The sequence below is a fragment of the Conger conger genome, chromosome 3 (genome assembly GCF_963514075.1).
Source record: "Conger conger chromosome 3, fConCon1.1, whole genome shotgun sequence".
Taxonomy (NCBI): Eukaryota; Metazoa; Chordata; class Actinopteri; order Anguilliformes; family Congridae; genus Conger; species Conger conger.
The window spans coordinates 66683322-66694973 of NC_083762.1; the positions used below are offsets into that span (position 1 = coordinate 66683322).

General features: G+C 46.1%; 1 protein-coding gene across 2 annotated transcripts in view; it reads right to left on the reverse strand.

Moving 5' to 3' along the window:
• The window catches only part of LOC133124507 (synaptopodin), a 28224-nt gene extending 16954 nt beyond the window's left edge, over positions 1 to 11270 (reverse strand). For both annotated transcript variants that reach the window (XM_061235777.1, XM_061235775.1), the window contains exons 1-2: positions 11133 to 11270; positions 3536 to 5082 (exon numbers count right to left, since the gene is read on the reverse strand). In XM_061235777.1, coding sequence (XP_061091761.1) covers positions 3536 to 3752 — 217 coding nt within the window. In that variant the 5' untranslated portion in view covers positions 3753 to 5082; positions 11133 to 11270. The remainder of the gene's footprint in view (positions 1 to 3535; positions 5083 to 11132) is intronic.
• Positions 11271 to 11652: the final 382 nt, after the last annotated feature.

The following is an 11652-nucleotide window of genomic DNA, read 5'->3' on the forward strand; positions in this document are numbered from 1 at the left end:
TTTTCCCTTTCTTACCTTTATAAATTCAGAGCTCCACTCTCTGTGTTGCCGCTTCTCCAGCTTTTTCAATATAACTGTTTCGCCTTTCTCCACTCCCCCTTTTCAGTGCGAGCTGAGATCGTATTTCTTTTTCTTAGCGAATTGTAGCGTCCGTCAAAACGTCTCGTCCCTGACTACAGATCCTCTGATATTACTAAGAATTGGCAGGGGAAGCTGGCAGTGACACTAAATAGAAGACCCTATCTGAGATAGCCTACTGGACAATACACGGTGTCCTGACAACAAGCAAGTAACCAGCACTGTTAATATTTACCGTAATAATTGTTCTTCTTCTTTTTTTCATTTTATTATTCTATGCTAGCATATCACCAAAAATATAAATCATTCTAGAACCTGCTAAAATAGTTTATAAAGTGATGTGTATATAATGACTTGAAAACTTTAGGTAAGTTATATTTAGCAGGACCAACCTACCCGTTTCACTCACCAGAGCTCACACGGTGCACTGTGAGCGCATGCAGTCAGAAAACAGATGTGAAGTGAAGTGAATTCAAGCTGCGGGACAGGGTGATGTCACTGCGCCCTTCATCATGCGCTTTCAAACTCAGCTACACGCACGAGACAACCGCTTCTCATCAGGCCACCGCAAGACGGGAGGGAGTCATTTATAATGTCATGGAAAAACATCAGCTGAGAAAATATGCGGATACGAAAACCATGTATAGCTTTCAGAATTAAGAAGTTTATTTCTCTCTCTCTCTCTCTCTCTCTCTCTCTCTCTCTCTCTCTCTCTCTCTCTCTCTCTGTCAAAAAAGACATTCCATCCCCTGCCTAGTCCAAAAATGGCAGCAGTTATCGGCTAGACCAAGATGACACAGCTGTCTTCAACCGATAAGGTTGAGCAAAAAAACCCCCAAAAAATCGATTGCTTCAAGATAGTAAATTAAAGCATTTTAACGGTCATAAACACATATTTGGGGGACGCTGAGAAATATATCGAGTATTAGCAATTGAGATTAACAGTATGTCAAACAGGAAATGAGACATTGTGGAACGGAGGCTTGTCATTATGGAGCAGAGCCATGATGAGACGGAGACTTGTCATTTTCGTTTTGGCCAGTGTGTCCTGGGTGTAATTTTGGCCGTTCCACAGTGTTCCGCCAGCTCCCTTTCTGAAGGAGAAGGGAAATAAACTATATTTCCAATCAGGAAATTCCACAGCTTGGGAAGAAAAAGTTAATGACCCAGCACTACTCTGCACTCTGCAGCTCTCTCTCTCTCTCTCTCTCTCTCTCTCTCTCTCTCTCTCTCTCTCTCTCCCCCCCCCCCCCCCCCCCCACAGATTAAAAAGTACCCCGCACTGAACACATCCCGCACTGAACACATCCAACACATGCAAGTGATGGAGTCTTTTCTCTTTTGACCTTAAAGGCATTAAAATTTCCATGTTTGAACATTGGGGAAAATTTTATTACGAGGTAGATAACAGAAAATGAAGTGGATCACTAGTTTGGAAACACAAGGAGCCACTATTCTGAGGCATTTCATTTAAAACATATTTAAGGAATGTAGGGGCAGGGTGTGCGTGTGTGTGTGTGTGTGTGTGTGTTAGGGGCGAGGGGGGTATGGGGAGGCAACTCAGACACCTGACCTCATGTGTTCCACCGGACGTGGGGTGGGGGGGAGGGTGGGGGGTGAGTCTGGCTGCCCTTTCAGGATCCAAAACACCAGCCTGGGGAGTGGACAAGAATTTCCTTCCTTCCCCAGGGCAAAATCTGACTCCCCTCCCACTCACCCTGAGACTATGATGCAACACCGGCCCTGTTTGCAGCCTCCAAGGAGGCCTGCACGCTCAGCCTTGGAGCTGTTCGTCAACGGGAAGCCTGCCCTCGGCAGATATCCACTTTCGACTGGAGGGGGGGCTCGACACTGCTGCAGAAGTCTTCACCGACACTTAGCAGGAAGTCACTCCAGTCTTTCTGTGAGGCTGTAGCCGGTGTTTACAAAGCTATTTTAATAAAGCTTCAGTTATGAAAGCCTTTTACTCCAATGCATTACAGAATAGTGGACAAGCCACTGAATCAAGGAAAGCCTATAGGCTGGAGAGTCAGATGTGGGGAAAACCCAAAAGGGCCTAAAATCATGACCTAATGGTGGTGCAATTAGAGACATTTGAGTCTTAAGCTATGAAATATATATGAAGTCTGCCCCCACATACCCACTCACCTCTGAAATATTTGTCTGGACAAGGTTGAGTGTCTGTGGTGTCTATTAGAATAGTGCTTGGAGGCTCTGGAGGCTAGACAAAGAAAGATATATAAAATATTTGACTGAGAAGAAGTCATCTCAGTGGTCCTTCCATGCACACTGAATGTGATAAGGATTTTCAACCTTGGGCACAGATTGTTAGTTTAGCTTTTGTTCACAATGTGAATTCAGCTTGAAGTGTAAATTAGGATCTTTATATTGAGATAAAAATATTTAGATTTATTACAAGGGACAATTCATGTTGCCTGCCTTCATTCTCAAAGGAAGTAGCCCAGGTCAGCCACCCCTCTTCTGAGCCGGAGAAATCTGCTCATTAAATGAATAAGACGGCAACAGAATACCAGAGGGCTTTGCCAGATAACCCTGTCGGGTCAAAAGTTACCGAGTGCATGACCACATGAAAGAATGCAACTCTCTGACTCCACTCCTTGCACAAAAGTATTAGCTTAGAAGCAATTGAATGTGTAAAAATGCTAAAGGCAGTCTGTCTTATAATGTGAATTAAGTTAATTAAAACCACCACTGTCTGGTATCACTTTTTGACTCATAAAATAAAGTAAGGTCAGGAGAACTATCCAGATGGACTGTTATTACATACTTTTTTCACATAATTTTTTTACATTTGCAAAATAGCAGTCTAAACCATTACTGCTTCACTCCTACTATATATTTTTGTATTTGGGTACTGTCTCCAGCTGTGATTTACAAGCTTATCAATAAATGAGCACAAAATGTCAGATCACCATGAATGTTAATTAAAGGATTAACTTCTGTCTTAGGAGGAGGCTGGTATAAGATCCAGACAAGGGTCCAGGTCTCCAGAAACATAGTTCTTCAGGGAGACAGGGGATGGGAGTTGGGAAGACCCTAAGCACAAGGCTAAATGATTGAATTCCCATCTTAGATTCTCTCTGTGTGTTTTTTTGAGCACGGGGAAACAGTCTGCTTTTGTGCTTAAAGTCTCCGGGCAGCTTTGTGGCGAGGGCGTGTCAGTTGAGAAAAGGTCTGCTTACTCCATCTGTCTGCCTTTGCGGCCCTTTCCAAAGCAATTATAATTCCTCAGACATGACGAAACAGCACAGGAATATACACTTGACCCTTGCGAAATACGTTAAAGGTGCTAAATTATTCATTGCCTATCTTGGAATTTCATTGTTAGCTATGGCTTAAACTTATGGCAAAGAATATACTGTAGGTATATCTTCAGTTTGTCAGGAAGGTACATTAGCCAGAGAGATAACGGTACGGTAAGTGAATATGTACTCACTGGTTTTTCGGTTGGTCTGGGTTGCACCAGAGATCACTGCTGGCTTCACCATGGCAACCCGGCTTTCCTGGCCACACCCCCTCGCCCTGTCCTTCCATGGGGGGTCGGAACGCAGTGCTGGGGGGCCATGCCGCCCCTGCAGGCTCAGGGAACGCCCAAGAGTGGGGGGTCCAACCCCGCCATTTCCACACCTGACCAGTCGCTGTCCCTCCTCCATCTCAGACCCAAAACCGGGACCAAAGTTCAGACCAGCGATGTCCTTTCTCAGCAGGCGAGGTCAGCAGCAAACCTGCCTGTGTCTGTGTCTGGCTCTGCCCGCGTTCCTGTGTATGCGTCTGCGGGGAGCTCTTTATTTGAGGAGCAGTCTGCCTTGGGCTCAACGGTATCCCTCCAGATGTGAAAGAGAGTAACTTAGTCTCAGAAGATTAGTTCTGAAGAGTAGGTCAGTCCTCAGCTCCGCATGGCACTTTCTCTCTGGAGGAGGCCAGCGCAGATCTGCTCAGCCCGTATCTGGTGTCTGCTCTCTGACTTCGGCACGCAGAATATTTAATCACTAGACCCTGTACAGCAACCGGAGTGATGCCTCTGGAGCGCACTTTCAATTTTCTTCTGTGATTTTTTTTTCTGAATCCAACAGGACCTCCCAGAAGATTTTCCCCCAACAAAGCTCTCTGGATAGATTCCCAAGGCAGGCTGCCAGGAGTATTGCTCAACGGCGATGCTCTCCCTCCTCCAGCAATGACGGACCCCAGTCCGCTCCCAAGCTATCGTATTTGTGTTGAAGCGCCTCTGGCCCACTCAAAAACACATATTTCACTTCCTCTTCTCAGGGGAGAATTCCCATTCCTCTGAGAATTGCCGCTCCTTAGAGTATTCCAGCTCCTCTGAGTGTCTGCAGGGCCGGATTGACTTTCTCAACCAAGTGCAGCCTGGCCGTAGATCCTTCAGAAGAGTCCTGAAATTTCACAGTGGTTTTTTTTGGGGGGAGCGTGACAGTATTCCTCCCCGTGTGAGAGTGTGCTCTGGGCTGTGTGTGCTTTTAGGAGGTCACTCCAAAGAATGTCACATTGTTTATTTCTCTTCCCAGGCACTTGACGCTTAAGATTGCGATTCCGAGCGCTTCAGCGTCCATTTTGTGCCAAAGTCATAATAAAGAACATTTCCTTTAAATTTGGCCGCTGACTTTGTTTGTGTTTGTGTGTGCTGAAAGCTCACTCTCGGCAGTGTCTCAGGTGGGGATAGTGATGAGTAACACCTCTTGGCGTTGATTTTTTTAAAAGTTTGACATTATGTAGGAGTTGCGAACCAAATTCCTTTTTAATGCCCTGATACTAAAAGTTTTCTAGTATTTCCTTAAATGTCTGCTTTGTTTTTCTGCCTTGAAGGAAAGGTCTGACATGGTTGTTGGAGCAGTGTTGTAAAGATCAATCTTCTGGATGTTCGTGGAGCTTTATTTTGGCACGTAACTTGGATGGGTATATAAGTGCGTTAGACTGGTGCAGAATGTCCTCTGACTTCCCGAGGTCCTTCACCTGCACCACAGACACCTGGCGGACAGAAAGACACACAGTGTTTAGTGATCGCATTCCTCCAGGGTCTGTGAGTAAGCACAATCTTTCTAAGGTATCTGTAGTCCTGTAATCCTTTTGCAACTGTCACATTGCAAATGAATGAATGTGTGATCAGGGCTGTGGGATCATTCTGACCCAGACTTGTCCTGCTTGGAGTGTAGAGTCCACCAAAAACCTGTCACTGAGACTGAGTGTATTTAATATGAACTTCATTGGGACAAGCGAATACAATTATGTTATTCCAGTGTGACCTTTTCCTGACTGCACTCTTCTACTCCATAGTGTTCTGCCCTGTTCTGTGCTATGCTGTGCTGAGCAATGCCTATCTTGTAATGAATTAACCCCACACACCGATTCACCACCACAACGCTGAAAGCACAGGCTGTGGAACATATACTCTCTTTAACGGACTCCTTTTTTCAGTGTAACAACCCAACATTCCTGCTACATACATGAACGAGGCAAGAATACTCTACTTAGAAACCGCCCTCTGAACAACTTCACATGCTTCTGTAGCCCCACACCGGAGAGGAGGCATGGCACAACAGTTACCTTGATAAACTTAGGTACCTCCTCGAAGGGGAGAGAAGGAAGCAAGGCTTAGCAATAGAGTCAGTTATGTAAACTTGGCCACCTCTTTAAAGGGGAAGGGGGAGGGTGTGACTTTGTGTCAAATTCAGCTGGATAAACTCACGACCCCCCCCCCCCTCCACACACACACACACAAAAACCCACACATTCACACACAAACCCACACACACACACACACACACACTCACATACACACACTTTCTCCCTGTATTTGGCACAGTCAGTCTTTCATGGAGTCTGGAGTCTGGTCTTGCTAATATGTAAAGTGGTTAGCAAAGTGGATTTGCAATGAGATGCTGTTAAGTCTCTCTGGATAAGGCTGCTGTTGAATATGGAATCATTTCTGAATGAGAATCTTCTCAGAGGAAAAGAGGTCAATTACATTTCAGTTCAGTCAAGTCAGGAAATTAGTTTATATTCTATTCAATAATTGAAAAGTCCTCGTTGGGCATTATGTGCATTTTCAAATGTATTAATGGGTGTAAAGAAAATTGGAGGTTTGATCCAAGTGCAAGAAAATCTCTTGTCATTGTTACTATTGTGGGCATTTTCTGAATTTTAAATGTGGACTTCTGTCTCTTAGTTATTGCAGTAAACCAGCTGAGTGGCTATGCTCATTTGCATTGAGACTTGAGCAGAGACATAACCAATCTGCACAACCAATCTTATCTTCACTTTCTGAACATACGTCCTGAAATCTGTGCTGGACAGTGCAATTTGAGTAGACCAGATGAGGCTTCACTTCTCACTTCTGTTAAGGCCCTTGGTTGGCCAGTTATATATTTATCTTGAGGTCATAACATGCCCTCTACATGACAAATGGTTTCTTCACAGGAAATGCCTTTCTGATTTATTTCATTTTCTTGGCACCATTTTGTCTATGACAGGAAGTTCATCAAATCGAGCAGATTGCCCTTGATTTTTCTAAGGAGGATAAAGCCTCACTTTACTTATATGGGGGAGGGGGTAATAAAGCGTTTCTGCTCTCCTGCTCATGGAACATGACTCCACATAAAGAACCTACTGACAAATTTCCCATGACCGGCCCATAATCACATTAAAGCACCATATACAGTACACTACAGTCCAGGTTTTTCCATTCCTAAACCCCCCCTAACACTTCAAATCAGGCCAAACATATGTCCACATCATGAACACAAATGTTTTTCATATGTGTCAAAGCAATTGCATGTAAACTTTAACTGATGCAGAGCATGCCATTTGTGTAGTGTTACTGGACAAACCTAGGAGGGGGGCAGGCATGCCTCTACCTGACGAATACCTCAGGATCAAAGCAATGGACGGGAATACCCCAAAAACATTGTTCTGCCAATGGTACTACAACAATTCTACAACCTTGCAAAAACTCTCATACAATATTTTTCTAAACAGTACATCTACAACAATCCTACAATGCCCCTACTAAATGTCTTGATTTCCATAAAACCTTCAACACCACGCCAATCCTTCTACAACTTTCCAGCAACGCTCCAACAACTTTTTCCTGCTGCTGTCCAACAATAGACCTTCAGTCCTGAAATGGTCCTGAGACACTGGGGTATTTCCACAGGAGTCTGGCTCCAGGTGACTCACTCACGCTCTGGCTCCAGAGACCAACTTCTCCATGGCAGGTTTCACATGCGGGCGGAAAACCCACAGCAGAAACGAGCCCCTTAAGTGAGGAAAACAGCTGCATTGTGTGGACAAGCTGTCAGGTGAAAGACCTCTCTTTCTCTCTCTCCCTCTCCCTCTCCCCCCTCTCTCTCTCTCGCCAAAAGTGTGATTTCTATGAATTCATCTCAGCATTCCTCCGCCCACCCTCCCAAAACAGATCCTAGCCACAATCCAGATCTCACCCGCCCTCCCCAACCACAGAGCAGAGGAGACTCTCTAACACTAACTCATGAGTAGGTGTTATTCAGACAGTTTGAAAGTTCTTAGAGATGAATCGTGCAAAATACACTCCCAAGACCCTTAGGCCCTCCTCAGCGTGCAAGCTGGTTCTAGTTCCCTCTACTACGAATGGAACAGGGTGTCTGCCTCCTTGGATTTTGGGCACAACAAAATATGTCTCCATGGTTTCATAGCTCCGAAGGTGTGCCGTGAGAATGTTGAAAGTCAACAAGGGGGAAGTGCTGGGATGGAGCCAGCCGAAAATGTCCGGAGGGCTTCAGGTAAGACCTCCCAGGTGCTCAGGTTTGGAGAAGCTTCACACAGCTATCTGAATTCTCTTCTTCAGGCCCGTGGGCTGGCCTACTTTTGACCCCGTTCTTCCCGCAAGGGTGTCAAAGACAGGACTCAGCAACACTTCCCCCTAATCATCACAATCTTTGGCAAGCAAGTTTTTGTTTTAATGTAGATCAAACATTTGCAGATCACAGCGGTCCCATTATCTGTAAAATCATCTTTGGCATCTTGCTAACCCTGGGAGAAGACGGAATTCCCATGAGTCTGCGCTCCAGGGTAGAGCAAAGGAAATGGAGATTAAATATTACTCTGTATGCTGCACGCTATTAGTCTATTACTGTGTTACTGCAATGCTTCAGATATGTTTCTGATGTTTTGCTGTTATGCTGTAATATCACTGTGGTGTTATAATGTCTATAATGTCATAAAGTTTGTTACTTTATTGCTGTAAATATTTTTTTGCAATGCTGTAGAAATGTGATGCTGTCTGAATGTTACTGTGATATCTTTGGTGTGTGATTTGCCAGATCAGTTTTGTGCAGATCTCCCAAAACACAAAAGGGCTCACCTCTACCTGGAATAAGCAATTGGAACAAAATCTGAACTAAAATTTTATCTTCATTTATTTGATCTATTTTATTTGATCTACTCACAAAGACACACACACACAAACACACACAAACACACACGCATGCACACACACGCACACACATACACGCTCACACACACACGCACACACACGCACACACACACACATGCATGCACACACACACACATGCACGCATGCACGCACACACACAAACATGCACACACACACGCACACACACACACACACGCACTCACACACACACACACACAAGCACACACACACAGAAACACACACACACACGCACACACAGCAGTCAGTTCAGGCTTCTGATGGAGGGTGGGTTATGTGTGTCTATGGGGATTGGGGAGGCGGGGCCATGTCTCAGACGACTCCGTTCAGGTCTGATATCCATTACCGCTTGGCATGCGCCGGCCATGGAGAAAGGGAAAGAGAAAAAACACGCTAACGGTTTTAAACGCAGGGCCCGCACTGGCTGAAACAAAGCCTCATTCACAACCTACGGCCGCTTCACAATAATACAGGGCTCCGCTTCTGACTTGACATTCCTGCTGCCTAATTCTTAGCAGGCCAGGGATAGCGAGCGTGCTCTGGCTTGCACAGGGTGATGACGGACAGGCCATCAGGGCCCCAGAAATGATATTTTCTTATCCATTCAGGAAGCACATATCACAAGTTATCAGGGGTTTGTATCAATATGGTTTGCAGCTCCTCAGGGTTTCTGCAGGTAGAGACTCTTTAGGTTAAGATTTAGGTTAACTGCAAATGTTCTAGCTGAACTGAGTACCAGCAAATGCTCCATTTCCAGGAGTGACTGCTGTACTCCAATTAGTTTATGTTAATATCTCCATAAAATCCCTTACCAGTTCCCTTTCTAAGCACTATATGCTTTTGCTGAACAATGAATTATTTAGCTCATATATTACCTGTCCTATTTCATATTCTGTCATATTTGAAGATTCAAGATGGGTGGTATTTGTATAGGTAGAGCATTATATCATAAGTTAAAATACACAAAAAGACAACCACATAGGCACGCAACTACAAGTTACCAGGACGACAGTGTTATGAATACGTACAGTTGCATGTGAATTAGCATTCACGTGCATACTCAGACACGACGGAGAGACATTAAAAATGTTACACCTCATCAATTTTTGAAAATGTGCATGTGTTTAGCAGCAAATGCTCCAGGCTTCGATGGCGTGTTCCTGCCCTGTTTGTAAGAGTAATGACTTATGTATAAGCCATTACTTACCCAGCCGGCCCCTCTATCGGATATGCCCCTCTACTGTTTCACCCCAGCGTTCTGTTACAAAAGCAATAAAGAACCCCAGACGGTCACGGTCAGGCGGTCACTGACTGATCCGGTGGTCAGGCTCGTGCGCGAGTGTGAACGTGACCCTCACTTTTGCTGCTGCCCCCGAACTCGGGAGAGAAAACTTCACCGCTTCTCACAGGAAATTCCTGTCCTGCCCCTGCAGATATGTTTCTGTTTTTAAGCATCGAAATGAGGTTCTTTTACCACCAGCTGTACCCAGCACAGACACACTGTGACAGACACACACACACACACACACACTACAAACAGGATGCAGGGCCCGCAGTCACCCTAGAAATCATCTCCCACTTCCTCCCTTTTTCTCTGCGTGTTTTTGTAGCGTCAGGCGGGAAGGGTCGTTAATTTGTCGCTCCTGTGCTTGTGGGGGCTCCTGTGTTTGCTTCCCGAGACAGCGGCTGTCAGAAGCCGCACTGCCTGTTTGCACAGAGGCCTCCTGGCCCCAGGTCTGGAACGAGTTAGGGCCAATCACATGCAGCCTGAGTGTGTCCGCTTCGCTTTGACGTGAGAGTGCTGAGATCCAGTCCGCACGACAGGGGGGACAGAGGAGAGAGCAGCTTTACCCCGGTCCCGTGGGACACACACACACACACACACACATGTCCGCACACACAGGTACATACACACACACACATACACACACACACGCCTGCACACACACGCAGATGCACACACACATGCCCACATACAGAAACATACATACGCACACACACACACACACACACACACACACACACATGTACACACATGCAGATGCACACTTACACACGTGCACAAATGCACACACACCACACACACACACACGTCTGCACACACAGAGCACACACACATACACACACACACAGCGCACACTCACACATGCCCACACACCGCACACACAGCACACACACACAGCGCACACACACAAGTGCACACACACAGTGCACACACAGAAACACATGGCCAAAGCCCTTTGAGGCAACTACTGTTTTCCCAGGCTACATGCACAAAAGCGTTGAATGCCCCCATGAATCACATTTCAAAATTGCCCGCCCGAATGTTCAAGTTGTACACATCAAACAATATCAGAGAAACGTGTCTCTGGTGAGCAGGAGCTGCCTCTAGTCTCCCATAACATGCAACTTCTCCAGCTTCGGATCTAGGCATCCTGTGATCCTGTAACACAACACACTCCCTGCACTCCAGTATGACCGCACATACGCGTGTGTGCAGTCCAGCTCCGGGACAAACTCCCCGCTGAGTCTCTACGCTCCGTTCCCTGGAGCAGCCGTCCCCACAAACAAAGGTAAAGGTGTGTCTTACCTGCACTGTGGTGCGCTGCTGTCCACCGTGCCGAGTGCAACAGAACAGGGCTGAACTCCTTCTTTTCTACTGTGTCTCTACACCTCTCCCTCTCACGCTCTCTCTCCCTCTCTCTCTTCCTTACTCTGTTTTCTGTTCTTCTCTCTCTCTCTCTCTCTGTCTGCACCTCTATGTCTTTCTTTCTCTCTCTCTTACTCTCTCCCCCCTCTCTTCCTTTCTCCCTCTCTCTCTTCCTCTCTCTCTTCCTCTCTCTCCCTCTCTCTCTTCCTCTCTCTCTCCAGACAGGGGGAAAGGGGGTGTGGATCAGCAGCACTTGGAACACAGAGAACCTTTGTCTGCTTTCCTCAGGCACACTGAAGGCATTATGTCCTTATAGATTTTCATATTTAAGGCACGGCTGTTTGATGCACCCCCCCTCATCCCCCACCCCACTCTGCTTACTGCTCCCCACCCCCTATCCTTGGGTCATCCATCTTCTCACCATCTGGGAGGAAAAACAGACGAGCGCTCGCTGCCTTAA